General features: G+C 50.3%; 1 protein-coding gene across 4 annotated transcripts in view; it reads right to left on the reverse strand.

The window, feature by feature from the left end:
• Nucleotides 1-6696: 6696 nt before the first annotated feature.
• Nucleotides 6697-15824, reverse strand: part of CABP1 (calcium binding protein 1) — a gene marked incomplete at its 5' end in the record, with an annotated part of 46131 nt that continues 37003 nt past the window's right edge. For 3 of the 4 annotated variants that reach the window (XM_081123617.1, XM_081123618.1, XM_081123616.1), the window contains 6 exons: nt 6697-7147; nt 10151-10298; nt 10537-10646; nt 11652-11795; nt 12072-12102; nt 15070-15249. In XM_081123617.1, the coding sequence (XP_080979743.1) occupies nt 7122-7147; nt 10151-10298; nt 10537-10646; nt 11652-11795; nt 12072-12102; nt 15070-15249 (639 nt within the window). In that variant the 3' untranslated portion in view covers nt 6697-7121. The remainder of the gene's footprint in view (nt 7148-10150; nt 10299-10536; nt 10647-11651; nt 11796-12071; nt 12103-15069; nt 15250-15824) is intronic. The other variant, XM_081123615.1, reaches the window with a different exon arrangement.

The following is a 15824-nucleotide window of genomic DNA, read 5'->3' on the forward strand; positions in this document are numbered from 1 at the left end:
ATTTCTCTTCTCTGGGCCTCAGTTTCCTCATCTATAAAATGGAAATAAAATGGACATAAGAAGACTCACCATATGAGGGTGTTAGGAATTTAACAGAGTGCCTGGCTCATAGGAGATCCTCAGCACACGGTGACTATTAATCACATAAGAAGAAATAATCATAGCATGTAATGCTGGCACTTGGTAAGAAGCAAAGACCTTGGTGAAGTGTTCAGGCTGAGGGGTTGGGAAAAACCCTTCCACCCCAGGGAGGGAAAAGCCAAAGGGAACCAGAGTTCAAACGTGGAAAATGAACAGCTGCTTGGGAGCCCCCAGAGGCAGTTTCACCTTGACCCACAAAACTGAAAAGGGGTGGGTCTTCCTGTACAGATAAGGATCAGAAGAACAAAGCATGCTATTAATTAAGTCTTGACTATTTTAAGTTTATGGAATATTTTCCCCCTTAAAGATAAGCTCACAATAAAAGTTCAAAAGGTAAACACAGAAAGGGGGTGGAGGCCAGCCTTGCCTTCTGCTAAGCCTGCCCTGCCAGCCCTTGGACTCCAAAGTGGGTGGTCTGGTCCCCAAGCCAAGTTTCCTAGCCCAGGGCCTCTAGTGGTTAGACAGCAGGGGGACCAGAGCCACCCAGAGAGGCCAGGAACCACAATGTTGCCTGGTCCTGGCCCCCAAGTGAGCAACTTGAACCAAGAAAAACCTGACTGGGTCTTGAACTTCACAGGAGGGAGAATGGATTTGGCTTTTCTTTACTTCCCCCAGGAGGATATGAGTCACGGGGAATTAGCCAGCCAGGCCTACAGTTGCCCAGGACTAGGACAGAAACGTCAAGCGCCTTCCCATCTGGATGGCCTTGGGCAAGTCACTTCCCTTCTGCACTACAGTTTCCTCACCTGTAAATGGGGCAATGAGAATTTTCAGTCTCCGAAAGTTAGGTTGACCATCATAAGCACTCCATGTATGTTAGCCATTCTTATTATCACCCAGACTCTTTTGATTGTGTTCAGGACACAATTTATGAGATCGGGAACACCAAGGACAGTATTATCTACTACAGGTGCAAGCTTGGTAAGTCACATCTCCTCTCTGAACCTCAGTCTCCTCATCGGTAAAATAGGGTGAGATAAACAATAAAAAAGACGACACAAAGCCAACAATAACTCCCAAATAAATAAAGCAGCTGCTTTTTTTCCCACCAACAACATAGTTGGTGTTATACAAATGCTTATTAATTAATGCTTATTAAAACTCAGCCCACCTGGCATGGCTCAGCGGTTGAGCATCGACCTAGGATCCAGGAGATCGAGGTTCAATTCCAGGTCAGGGCACATGCCCGGGTTGCAGGCTCCATCCCCAGTGTGGGGCGTGCAGGAGGCAGCCGATCAATGACTCATCATTGATGTTTCTCTCTCTCTCCCTCTCTTCCTTCCTCTCTCTGAAATCAATTTTTTTGAAAAAAAAATAAAATAAAACTCAAGTCTGTGCAAACTCTTCTTTTTTGGAGAGTATATCAGTCATATTTAAATTTGGTTGCAATTGCAGGAAAAATTCTAAGTAATAGTGGCTCTAATGACACAGAAGTTTTTTCTCTCTCTCCTATTAAGGAGCCTGGCATGAGGCACTCCAAGGCTTTTGGGGTGGCTTCCAGAAGGTGTCAGGGACTCGGGCTCCTTGTAGCAGTTACTCCACCATCCTCAGTACGAACTTCTTCCTCATGGTCCAAAACGGCTGCTCAAGCCCCAGGCCTCAAGGCCACATTTCAGCTAGCAAAAAGGAGGGAGAAAGGCAACGGAGGCCAGGTCTCTCCCCCTAAGGACACTTCCCAGAAATTGCACACACCTGCTTTCTATTCATTAGCCGGAACTTGGGCACAAGGCTGCAGCTAGAAGCAAGGGAGGCTGGGAAAGGCAGTCTTGATTCTAAATGTCATAGAAACGGGGAGTTTTATTACTCAGGGGGTGGGTAGAACGTGTGTTGACAGAAACACACAGCAGTCTCTCTCCAGAGCTCCAGTTTCCGCTAGGCTTTGGTTCTCAGTGGCTGTTTCAAACATTTGTAGCTCCTAATACTAGTGACAACATACACGTGTATCTGACTGTTTAACCCACATCAGGCATTCGTGTCTGTTACCTGATTTGATCACTAAAACTCTTCCAGGCAGATTTGTTGTTGTTGTTGTTGTTGTTGTCATTGTTGCCCTTTGAACAGATGAGACACCTGAAGCTTCACTACTGGCTCAAGAACCCAGAGATTGTAAATGATTGATGAAGGACTGGAATCTAGGTCTGTCCAACTCCCAGTCCTTTCTTTCCCGTTCCAGGGTACTGCCTGCAACGTTGAAGCCCCTGCAGCACAAGGAAATGATCCCCAAAGACCGGACATTAGAGCGGAGGGAGAACCTGAAGTCAGGAAGCCGCCGGGGACAGGCCTGGAGCCCTTCCTGCACCTGACGGCAGCAGTCACAAGCGGCTGCCATCCTCTGCACCCCCGGGCTCACATTACCTGGCAGAGCTGGGATCAGGACCAAGGTTCAAATGATCACCAAAGCTCATGCCTCCCTCATGATACTCTGTCCTAGTCCCTTTGTCCTTGCTCTAGGAAAGACAGGCACCAGCAAGACAATGGGAGCAGGTGGCAGGCACCTCCAGAGGGGTGAAGGGATAGTCTGTTCCTGCAACCTGAGCCTCAGGCACAGCCAACAGGATCAGGGCCGCCTTGCAGGACCATTCTGTGGGGACAGTCACTCCCTGATCATAGAACCAGATCCTAGATTTAAGCTGTGATTATCTAGTCACTTAACCAGAGCTATTAAAGAATGTCACACCTGGCTCTCCCTTCCCCTTTCCTTGAGAGGGGAATTGCAGAATCTTGAGGACACACGGGAAAGAGGGGTAGGAAAATAGGGAACTGTGTGCCAGGTACTGTTCTAAAGGCCTCGAGTACACTGACTTGTTTAACCTATACAACCTATGATGTTATAGGTTGTTCTGATTATAGGTTGTTTAATCAGAACAACCTATAACATCATCCCCATTTTACAGATGAGGACACTGAGGCCCAGGGAGTCTTAAAACTTACCTAAGATGATACAGCTAGTAAGTGGCAGAGCTGGGATTTGAATCCAGCTGTCTGGCTCCTGAGCTCCCTTTCTAAAAAAATATTTTTATTGCAAAATAAGACAAACAGAAAAGCATACAGAACAAACATACAACTTAGTGAATTATTATAAGGCAAATACCCTTATATTTCTTAACACGGGTTAAGAAAGAGAACTTTGCCTGACACCCCCCTCTCTGTGCCTTCTGCTAATCACAGCCCCTCCCTCCCACTCTCTGAAAGCAACTGCTATTTGGACTTTTACAGGAATAATTTCCTTGTGTTTCTATATGGGTTTTTTCACCCTAGACACTGTTTAGTTGGGCCCATTTTTTTCTAACTTGATACCTCTTAAGTTTCTTTTTATCTACAAGTCCTCCCTCCATGTCTTAGTTTCTCTTGTAATTTATCTGTTGAATAGCCAGAGGCATTTGACCTGTGGGGTTTCCCAGTCTGATTTTGCTAATGGAACACTCGCAGCAAACTCAATATGTTCCGCTGTTCTCTGAATTTCCAGGCAATTGCCTGTGGGCTCTAGGGGCATGATCAGACTCAACTTTGAGCCTTTTGGAAAGACCCCAAGGGTTGTGTTCCTCTATCAGGAGCACAGAATGTCTGTTTTTTTCTGTCTTTTGACCATAGCCATGCTCTTAACCACATTGCTGCAGGGACAATTCTGGGCTGCCCTCAGCTGCCCTGTGGTTTGCCCCACCTTCTAAACCTATCTGCCCCAACGGCGAGCCATTGTAGGCACCAAGGTTTCTTGCTGCCTTGGGCCTGGGTCATACAAGAAGGCAGCCCCTCCCTCAGAAGTCCCACCTGACCCTCTCCACACTCCCAGGCCTGACGTGGAATCGGGCCCTGCCTCTCATGAGCATCATCTCTCTGCGTCTCCCTCCAGCCCAGTACACCAGGCAGATGGAATTCTGCTTCATTTCCCAAAGGGACCACATTCCTCCTTACCTCTGGGCCTTTGTTCGTGCTGTTCCCTCAACCAGAAACACTCTTCTTCTCACCCCCTCTAAGCACAGCTGATCCTCCAGGTCCTAGCAAATCTGTCCCTTCCATACCACCCCCACCCAGCCAGATTGGACTGGGCACCTTTTATGTACCTTCCCTCCTCCTAGGCTAAACTTGGAAGTAACCTAGTAAGTAGTACCACTACATTATACTTGCCTGTTTTCTAATATTTTCCCTCCTAGATTGAAGACAGGAACCCTGGCACCAGACATAATAGGTGCTCAGTAAATATCCATTGAATACATGCATGAATGAATTGAACTTTACAAGTTACAGGGAGGCAAATATCAGCTTAGTTTAAGAACTTTCAGACAATGAGAGCTCTTCTAAGATGACACACACCAAGCTCCCCACCAGGGGAGGTATTCAAACTGTTGTGCGGTGCAGGTCGCAGAAAGAATTTCTGCCTGGGCCCTGGCCGGGTGGCTTGGTTGGAGTGTCGTCCTGTACACCAAAAGGTTTTGGGTTTGATTCCTGGTCAGGGCACATGCCTAGGTTTTAGGTTCAATCCCGAGTAGGTCCACATATGAGAGGCAACCAACCAATCAATGTTTCTCTTTCTCTCTCTCTGCCTTCCTCTCTCTAAAAACATCATCAGGTGAGCATTAAAAAAAAAAAGAATTCCTGCCTGGGATAGGTCCTTCTAGGGAAATGAGTCTCAGTCTTGGAAAGTAACAGAATCCTTTTTTCAAATAATCTTCCTAGGCACCCCTAAGTATAAAACAAGTTCAAGGTGAGGAGTCTAGTCTCAGCATTGGAGGAAGCAGAAGCCCCGCCACGGGCCTCCCCTTGTCCCCAGCATAGGGTTTCCTCTGAACGGTGGCCTGGCTATATTGTCAAGTCACTTTATCAAAGCCACTGTGTCTCTTTTTTTAAGAGGCCATACTAGACCAGAAACGTCCCACCTAACACCTTCTCTCCCTATGGGGCACCCAGGGACTCATCCTGTGGGTTAACAGAGATGCCCATAGAAGCCCTCTTGAAGCCCCTCCAAAACATCGCATTTCTGAAACTGTAGATCTGGGGTCTCTGGGCAGAGCTAAGTGGGCACAGGAGCGGGCAGGGCTATAGGCTGCTGCGGGGCACAGAGCCAAAGGCTTAGTCTCAGAATTGGATTATTAGAGTGCATTTGGAGCTCTGAGCCCCACTGCCCACAGGCGACATGGGGATTACCCAGGCCTCTGGCAGGGGCCCACAATCTTTCCCACACTCCCTGCCAGGTCTGAGAACAAGGATTGTCCCTGGGCCGAAGCATATGGGCACGAGATTGTCCACCCACCTCCCACTCCCAGCCTTTAGCCCTCACACCCTCCCCCCACTGCCTGGAAGCACAACTGCCTCCCAGGTGTCTGGGATTTGTAACAGTATTATTCAAACTGGGGTCCACGGACTGGGCAGCATCAGCATCCTGGGAGCTTGTTAGAGATGCAAATTTGTGGACCCCACCCCAAATACTGAATCAGAATCCCCAGAGTAGGGCCCAGGTCTATCGCTTCACAAATCCTCCAGGAGATTCTTTCTCACACTAAAGTTTGAGAACCACTGGCTTGGAGCTGAAGTCCCTGGGTCCGTCCCACACCGCTGTCTGATTATGCCCCGTGCCCGTGAAAGATTCTGGGCAACCTCTACCCACAACCTTCTTCTTTGGGCTCCTTCAATCTTTCACTTATCTGAATTAATTACAATGATTCTAATGGGTTGTTTAATATTGCACAATTCCACTGCAGTATGTCAATAGCGACCCCTGGAGGTGTGCAGTGCAACGTGGACTTTATTATCACTTATCCCCATATTACATTTGAGGAAACTGAGGTTCAGAGAAGGGACATCATGACTGGCCCAAAGTCACACAGCAAATAAACCCAGAGCCTAACTACTCTACTATTCTGCTTCCTGCTCAGTGGAGAGGATGGCAGCTGTTTCTACATCTGTCCCTCACACACATTGGATTTCCTCCAGGGCGAAATCCTTGCCATCACTTCCTCAGGAAAGCCTCCCTCTCCCCAGAGAAGGCCAGGCCTCCTTACTCTACCCTACCAAAGGTCCCTGCTTTTTCCCTAACAGAAGTATCACAATTTGTAATCATATAACAATGTGATTATTCCACCTCTGTTGCCCTGGCCAGCGAGAAACTCCAGTGAGACAGGAAGTGGGGCAGACCCTCCCAGATGCTTACCAGTATCCATCCTTCCCTCCTATAGCAGGTCCTGGAATAACAGTTGTTGGCTGGGATGCTTAGGAACTTAACTCTATCAATTAGCCTCTGGTAAAACTGGTTTCACTATATGTTGTTTCGCTTAAAGTCGCAGAACCTATTGACAACATTGAGGATTAACTGTAGAACCTGACTTCATTTGTGGCAGCCATCAACCCAGCTAAATCACTACAACCCCGGGCTCCCTTTCAGCTAAGGGTACAGAGTTCTGGCTTCTGAGGTCAGTGAGGAAGTGGCTGGGAATCTAGTGGGTACTCAATAAATGCATGTTGAATGCAGGAATGTTCAGCCAGTTCTGGGCGTGCAGCTGGGACTCAGGAAAACGTGTCATCTAACCAGGCCCAAGAAGCAAAGACCTCCACAGCTGCCTTGCTCTTGGAAATACTTTTATTGGTTCCGAGATAACAAGGCTGAGGCGAGCTGGGATGGGCGCAGAGCTAAGGAGGGCAGCGAGAGGCTTTGCCCAGGGCAGACATGCTATGTGGGATCTGCTGGCGGGCTCCCTGGCCCACCCAGCCAGCGGCGGCTGGGTACATGGCACTTCGCGCCTTGCATGACCTCTGCGGGCTTGGCACTGTGGCCTCCTTGTCGGCGGGCACCCCCTTTCCAGTTGCAGGAGTTGTGAGTCTTTCACAGTGCGGAGGGGTGGGGTCCGGGGTGGGCACCTTCCCCGGGGTGCAGGCAGGCCCCGTCCACCAGTACATCCTGGGCTCTCGGCGGCGGCGGGGTGGGCGAGCTCTGGCTCCTCTGCTCGCCCCTGTGGGAGCTTGGCAGTCCTGGAGGGGCCCTCACGGCCTCAGCGGGACATCATCCGGACAAACTCTGGGAGAGCACAGGAGAAGGTGGGGAGAAAGCAGCAGTAAGGGCCCAGCTCAGGGCGCTGCCTCCAAATCTCCCTCAGATCTGTGTCCCCCTCTCCATCGCCACTGCTTGCGACTCCACGCTGACCCCCCACATCCATACGGCCTCTTCCAATCCATCTTCTACCCAGCAGCTAGCTCCAGCTTTCCAAGCTGCATATCTGACCCCCTTCTTAAACCTCTCGCAGATCCCCCCGGATAATGTCCCATATCCTGACATGACCTCAGGGCCCTCCCTGTTCTGGCCCCAGCTGACATCTCCAGCCTCACGTCTCCCCGCTCACCCCCAATCTTATGCTCCTACTACACAGCTCCCTTTCAGCGCCTTAGGTACCACTGGCTCCCTCTCCTTCTCACCTCTCAGCTTTCCTGCAACTTGCCGCCTCTCCCTTCTCTTTTTCCAAGTAGACTATTTTTTACAGCAGTTTTAGGTTCACAGCAAAATTAAACAGAAAGTACACAGAGTTCCCAGGTTCTCCGACCTCCACACAGGCACACCCTCCCGCATTATCAAATCCCCCCAGAGTGGTATGATTGTTACAATTGATGAACTGACATCGACAGGTCATTATCACCCCAAGTCCAGTTCACATGAGGGTTCACTCTTGGTGTTGCCCATTCTATGTTTTGACAAGTGTATAATGACACGTATCCACCATTATAGTCTCACACAGAATAGTCTCACTGCCCTAAAAACCCTCTGTGCTCTGCCTGTGCATCCCTCCTTCCTGCACAGCCCCCAGCAACCACTGGGCTTTGTACTGTCTCCATAGTTTTGCCTTTTCTAGAATGTCATATAGTTGGAATTAGACAGTATGTAGACTTTTCAAATTGGCTTCTTTCACTTAGTAGTATGAATTTAAGCTTCCTCCATGTCTTCTCATGGCTTGATAGCTAATTTCTTCTTAGCTCTGAATAGCATTCCATTGTCTGCACAGAACACAGTTTATTTACCCATTTATCTACTAAAGGACATCTTGGGGACTTCCAGGTTTAGGCAATTATGAATAAAGCTGTTATAAACATCCACGTGCAGGTTTCATTTGGATAAATATTTCTTCCTTCTTTTTCACCTGGTAGCTCCTTCTCATTTCTTAGGGCTCTATTTATTTACAGCCTCCTCCAGGAAGCCTTCCATAATCCCCCCCAGCTTGGCACAGGTGTCCCCTCTGCACCCCATAGTCCACTATATTTCCCCAAAAACAGCATGAACTATACTGTTGGCTTCTGTTTTCCTCGCTGGTCTTAGGCTCCTAAAGGCAGGGGTCGGGTCTCAGCACACAGAGGTATACAATACTTGCTGGTAGAATAAATGGGGGATGCTGGGCTTTCAGGGAAGGGCGGTCATCTGTGAGGGGCACTTACCTGGACACAGGACGTCCCGAGATGTTCAGATCTGGTGGTAGCAAAGCCTTCTCTCCAGCTAGCCACACTCTACTCAACCTTGAAGAACAGCTACTCCCCATAAAAGGCTTCCCAACCCTCTGTTCTGGGCACACTCTCAGGCTGGCACATACTCATCCTGCCTGTCTATTTAGAACTCAAATATCTGGAGTACAGAGTCGGTGTTTTACTGTATTTCCCCTGCGTCTCCTAGTGTGGCAAATGGCACCATGCACAGCGTTCTGTGTGTAAGTGGTTGAGATTCCAGACCTGGGTTTATGACACAGCTCTACCTCTTACTAGCTAGGCAATCCCAAGCAAGTTATATTACTTCTCTGAACCTCAGTTCCCTCCTCTCATGAGGTAATAATAGTGACTCCATAGAGTCGTTGTGAGAATTAAATGAGATAAAATATGTAAAGCTACTTGGCGCAGTGACTGGTACATAATAAGTGTACAGTAAATGGTAACTATTACGATTATCACTGATTCCTTAAAAATAACTTTCACAGAGCATTAGCTATGTGCCAGGTACTGAGTTATGTGGGAAATGCAGAGATAAAGAAAATGAGGTTCCTCTTCTGAAAAAGTTCAGAGTCCAGTGGAGAGACAACTGTAAGTAGCAGTTAGGAGACAGGGGAAAGAACAAGGGTGACCCTGAGGTGTTATGAGGCCCAGAAAAGAGGAAGTTCAGCCTGGAGAACCAAGGAAGAAGGGTTGAATGAAGCGTCCCACTGTTGGATCGTGAAGGATGGATAGAATTGAGCCCCAGTGAACAACAGAATAAAAGGCATTCTGATAAAAAGAGCAGTGTGTTCAAACGGGAGCCTAGCAGGTTCATGGACCACAAGTATTTCGGAGTAGCTGTAAGGTGAGGGGGAGTGAAGGAAAGGCAGGGGCTGCAGCTGGGGGGTGAGCTGTGGTCAAATCTTAGGGGCCCGAGTATCAGCTTGAGGAAGGTGGCATCCAGAAAATACCTTCCATGGGTGGAGGAACATGGGCAGACAGATGGAGAGAGATGGGTGGATGGAGGAGTAGATGGATCCCGATGGGGAAATGACTTTACAGATCTATGGATAGACCAATGGGAGTATGGGTAGAAACATAAGCAGATGGATAGAAATATATAAATGTCTGAGTGAATGTAGAGAAGTACAGATGCGTGGAGAGGTGGGCATGGGTAGATGGGTGCACGGAGGAATACACGGGTGACTGTACAAGAACCAGTAGATGCATGGGTGGGTAGATAAGCGCATCGGTAAGTGGTCCTGTGGATAATTGTTTAGAGATGGATGAGTGGATAAATAGGCACCTGGATAGATGAAGAGATGGATGGATGAATAGATAGGTATGGACAGAAGGATGGATGGATGGATGGATGGATGGATGGATGGATGGATGGATGGATGGATGGATGGATATAGATATGGGAGGCAGACGGGAGTGTTGTATGGATGGAAGGTCCACAGGATAGAGGAGTAGGGGATAGAAGGTTGGGGTGGATTGATGGTTCCATGATGGATATACAGTTGGAAGGCTCCCTGGATGGCCACTTTCTCTCCCACTTTCAAGCCCTACCTACCTTCAAAGTCCACTCGGCCATCCCCATTGAGGTCCACATCTCGGATAATTTCCTCTATGTCTCGGTGTCCCACCTGATGACCTAGGAGTTTCCTCATGGCCTCTCGCAACTCACTGGTGCTTATCTCCCCATCACCATTGGTGTCAAACTAGACAGGGCAGGAAGGAGGGAGAGGTAGCTGAACATGGAGACTGTCAAAAGCAGATCCCAAGGTTGGGCTCCTTCTCCAGAGCCATTGTGTCCCACCCCCCTGCCGAGATCCTTCTCTGTTCAAGTTCCTTCCCTGGTTTAGGACCCAGGGTTCAGGTTTCTTTTCAAGTTGTCATCGTGGGGTTGGGATTCTAACAACCTACCCACCCCCTGCCTGTCCACTGCCCATCACTCACCTCTCGGAAAGCATCTCGCAGTTCCTTTACTCCAATCATATCTGCCGTCTCAGCCAGGAGTTTAGGTCCCATTAGCTCCACAAAGTCATCAAAATCCACATGGCCACCCACTGGGGACAAAGAAAAGAGCTAGGTCACCCATCTAACCATTCCCCTCCTCCAATTAGGCAATGGCGAGCACTACCAACCCTCCCTGACCAGCCCAGAGCCAGGTCCAAGGTTTAACCAAAGGCCAAATGATGACAGAGAGGTGACAGTGGACAGGTGGTTTGTCAAAGAGTGGCGCAGAGAAGTGGCCAGGGGCTGATGAAGGGAAGAAGTCAGGAAGTGGACAGAGGTAGATATGGATGAGAGAAAGAAACATTAGGTCACAGAGACAGGCAAAGAACTTCAGAGACACAGACACACACAGAAGGGCAGAGAGAGAAGCAGAAGCCTGGGCGCCTGGCCCACGTGCTCCAAGCCTTACCCTGTGCAAACGGAAGCTCAACTTCCAACTGGCTCTCTCAGTAGGTACAAGTGTTGGAGACCTGACACCCAACGTGGTGTGTTCACAACAGCTTTCCACCAGTGACTAACAGGAGTTCGGGGGATAAACGTTTGCCCCAGGTGAGGGCTAGTGGGTAACTCTGAGGTGGGTGGGCTGCTACACTAACTCCCCGAGTTCTCCAGCAGAATTAGACTCTGGTCAGAGATAGCTGGTGGGAGAAGGCACCCTTTGCTGGCCCCTCCTTTTCCCTGCCTCACTTCCCTACTTAACACCCACTAAATAAACTACTGTCCTTTCAAATTCTTGTCTCAGGCTTGCTTCTGGGAGAACCCAGACTAAGGGGAAAACATCGTAATAATAGCATCATCTGTTCAACTCTCACTGTGTGCCAGGTATTGGGCTGTTTTCAAAATATTCCCTAATTGATTTCCTGTGCTTTACGCCCCCTGCTATATCCCTCATTTTCCAGGTGAGGAAACAGAGGCTCAGAGAGGGTAAGTGGTTTTCCCTGGGTCACAGAACTGGAAAGAAGTGGGCCCAGAATTTGAACCAGGGCCTGTCTGACTGCATAGAGCTGCAAAGGTGAGGATGGGAAGGGAAGGAGGTGCCCAGTGGAGGGACTCACGGTTCATGTTGATCTGCTGGGACAGCTCAATAAGCTCCATCTCGGTGGGCATGTAGCCCATGGTGCGCATGCAGTTGCCCAGGTCCCGGCAGTTGATGTAACCGTCTTTGTCCCTGTCAAATTCTCTGAAGGCCTCTCGGAGCTCTGGGGAAGGGAACAAAGGTGGACATTGTTGGGGGTGGGACCCACCAAGCCTCTGGGGCCAAAAGCAGCCATAGGGCCCACTGGCTTGGAGAGCCAGACCCGGGAGCTGCCCAGGACTATGTACAACTCTGACCCCTGGCTCTACAGAGGATGCTCAGAAACTTACTCGGCCCTGTCCCAGAAGCCGGGGGTCTCTACCTCTCTTCCCACCAATCTCCCTTCCCTCAGCATCCTGGATGGCTGGGTAACCCTTTCCCCTAAGGGGCCAGGTCTTACCTTCAATCTCTTCTGGCCGCAGTGATCTGTCCTGAAACAAAAGAACATGTTCTATTAGAGGGGCCCTGAGTCACAAAATGCCCAACCTTAGGGCCATGCAAGTAAGTGGCAGTAAGCACTGGGTGGGAGGTGGCGGGGCTGCAGCAGACCATGCCTGGACCATGTCCTTGAGGGGAAAATGTGCACCCCCACATCTCCCATAGCCATGGCAGATGCCCAGGGACCCAAGAGCCCCACCCAGCCTGGGCACAGAACGTCTGTGCCCAACCCCTTATTCCAGACACAAGAATGTGTCAGAGAACAGAGCTGGTCCAGAGGCAAAAACCTGTAAATGAAACTGGGTCATCGGGAGGTCACAACAGAGAGGAGGCCTGCAAGGTAATGGGAGGAGAGAGGGGCTGGAGGCAGAGAAAGCAGGGACTAGACAGGCAGCCTGAGAGAGAGGAGGGGGAGGCCCCGAGGGTGTGGAGGAAGGATTAGGGCTGTGCCCTGCTTCCTGGGCACTGCTCTACCTTCTCCATTTCTACTCCCATCCTATACTTTGCCCTGTCACAGGACGCAGCATAGGACCCTGGGGGCCACCAGTGCCTCTGGGGGCCGCCAGGCTCCAAAGCACACATCTAAAGCCTCAAGCAGTGCCCAGATCTCCTTGGGGAAATCAAGGAAACCTGGGTCTAGGCATCATAACAGATGGCAGAGAAATCTCTAAAGAGCAGGCCCAGAGGATCCATGGGGCAGCTCCAGCTGGTGAGGGGCCAGTTGCCTCAGGCCTGCCCAGGAGGGACACAGACTGGCACAAAATGGATGCTGCTGCCCAGCTGGATCTGCTTAGTAAGCTCCCAAACTGGTCCACGGGGCTCCTCCTCCCCAGATGACACAGTTCTCTGCTTTTGGGCAGGGAGGACATGGGGTAGGTGCGGTCACCCTGAGGAAGCACACGCCAGGTATGGGCACACCTGTCATGAACGGTGCCACTGTGAGCGTGAGGCATCTCAGCTGTGCACACAGGCTGTTCCAGCCAACAGGGCCAGGGAAGGTAGACAGTTGCTGCCCACCCACTCCAAACTGGCCCCGGGCAAAGGACCCCAGCTCTGGAAAATCTGAGAATCTTCTAGAAAGGGGCTACTGAGCAACATCTTGTGAGGCAAGCAGGTGTACAGGACCCGGTGCTCAGAAGTGGCTGTATGTGGCAGGACAGTGTTGAGTGTGTAAGTGTGCTCGGAACAGGTAGGCTGCAAGCTACCAGGGCCTCCAAGCAGGTGGCACTTCTAGCTGAGAGTAGGATTCATTGAAGGTATGTCTGTCTCTGTTAGATGACTGTATGGACTTCTGCTTTAAAAGCCTGTTACAGTGCACAGTGGGTTGTCACTCCATCACCTACCCAATCCTACCTCTGTCACCCAGTAGCTGTTACAAGTCAGGCTTGGTTCTTGTGTGACCAAAAAAGATGGGTTTTTTTTTGCAGTGCCCATACCCCCAATAAGTGACAGTGAGCAATATAAATGAGGATGTGCCCGCCCACACACACGCAGAGTACACTCGCTAGGACAAGTTACTTAGACATAACAAGTCCTTTCCCCTGTTCAGGCTCAAGCAGCCCCTCACTTCTCCAGGACCCAGCTCTGAAGGACTGGAGAGAAGTGAGGTGCTGTTGAGCCCCCCCGAAGCCTCCTCCATACATCTTGTATAGACAGAGTGAGGAAGCAGGAAAGGCAGGCAGCCTTTTGCAGTAGGCCTGTGGTCTACTGGCTGAGTCCTGGTGGCTGGCACTTGGGTCACACACTCCCCCATGCAGAGAGGTGGTATGTGTTCTGGGCTCTGGAGTAGAGTTGGAGATGCCCACCCATGTGGCAGGGAGACCATGAGCAACTTGCGGGGGGGCGGTCAGGTGGGAATGGAGCTTGGCCTCTAGAGTCAGACAGACTAGAGTGCAAAGCTCAGACCTGCTGCTTCCTAGCTATGAGACCTGAGCAGGTCACTTCTGTGAGCCAGTCTCCTCATCTGTAAAATAGGTTAATACCAGGACCCACCTTACAGGGCCTTTGGAAGCATACCATGAGACAAGATATGTAAAGTATTTAGCACATGGCATTCAATAAATGGAACTTACAAATGTTTGTAACACGATCATTGTTCCCCTCCTCCCTGGCTGTTCAGATTCCTGTAGGAGGCTGTCCAATACAGCAGCCACACATGGCTGTTTACATCAGAATGGGAATTAAACAGTGGCACTTGTAATGTGTCAAGTACTCAATAGCCACATGTGGCTAGTGGTGGCTGTATTGGACAGTGAAGATTATAGAAGGTTTCCATCCTGGTAGAAAGTTCTACTGGACAGCGCTGTGAAGTCAGTACTGTTGTCCAGAGCATAGGAGGTGCTTGAGTCAGACTCCCCAAGTCTGAATCCTACCTCTGTCACCCACAAGCTGTTACCTTGAGCAGGTTACTTCTCCAACTCAGTGTCCTCATCTGTAAAGTGGGGATAATATTACCTACCTCTTAGAGTTGCTCTGAGTCTGTCTTAAATGAGGCAACATACCAAAGCTCTTAGCACAGTGTGTGGCACACAGTAAGTGCTCAAAAAAATCCCCAAACATTCTCTGGCCTGTGTGGCTCAGTTGGTTGAGCTTCGTCCCATGCACCGAAAGGTGACAACTTCGATTGCATATGGGAAGCAGCTGATGTTTCTCTCTCACATCCATGTTTCTCTCTCTCTCCCTCTCCTTTGCACTCTCTAAAATCAATAAAAACATATATATATTTTTTAATCCCCAAACAATGTTAGCTGCTGTTATCATTTCTTGCTGGTGCAGGTAAACTCACCAGTGCTTTGCAGCCATGAGTGGGAAACTTTAGGAGTCAGATTCTCAAGTTGAGGATTTGAGGCGTGTCTGCTGGGAGACACATTTCTGTGTACAGGGCCCCTCTTCTTCCCAGCGCCTCCTCACGACCCGTGAAGCCAAGTGGAGCACGGCTCCACCGGGGCCAACTTACGTACAGGCTGCCTGTTCTCAGCGAAGCCCTTGCGCAGGAAAATGCAGGCAGGGCCCAGCAGGTTGTGCATGACCGCACAGTTCTGGGCCAGCATCAGGAGCGGTCCAGGGAGCTCGCCGCTGGCCGCCAGCCCCTCCTCGCTTGTCTGCACCACCCTGTAGCTGGTCATCTCCTCCCGGCGCATCTTCAGCCAGCACCAAGCAAATACAAAAGAGAGGCAGGCGTCATCTCCCTGCCCAACGGGGCCCTTCTGGCCCCAGCCTGGCTCTTGGTCCTAGAAGGGGCTCTCCTCAAGGTCAGGCCCTAATTGTCCAGCAGCAGGGTTCGGAGAGCCCTCAGGGTGCACGAGGGCAGGCATCAAATTGGTCCAACAGGTGGAGTCTCTGCTCCTGCACTGAAACAGATGCTCCAGGGAGAGCGGGGTGTGACACCCACCATGTGGCTTATGCATGTGCACACACACACACACACACACACACACACGAGACACATACTATGCAGAGAATCTCTCTCATGTGCATGCAGAGGCTCAGAGAGAAAAGCAGGCAGCGGGAGGCTTCTGCCCCAACCAATGGGAAGTTTTCATTGAGAGATTAATAGAATAAGGCCCTTTCCCAATGCTGTCCCAATGTCCCAGCGCAAACCCTGGGGCTAACTTCCCAAACTGACTTCTGACCCTACCCCCACTGGATCCCCACTGGAAGGCAGTGAGGACAATCAGAGCGGGCAACGTGGAGAGCAGGCTCGGCTAGACTGGAG

The sequence above is a fragment of the Miniopterus schreibersii genome (assembly GCF_964146895.1).
Source record: "Miniopterus schreibersii genome assembly, chromosome: 20".
Classification (NCBI taxonomy): domain Eukaryota; kingdom Metazoa; phylum Chordata; class Mammalia; order Chiroptera; family Miniopteridae; genus Miniopterus; species Miniopterus schreibersii.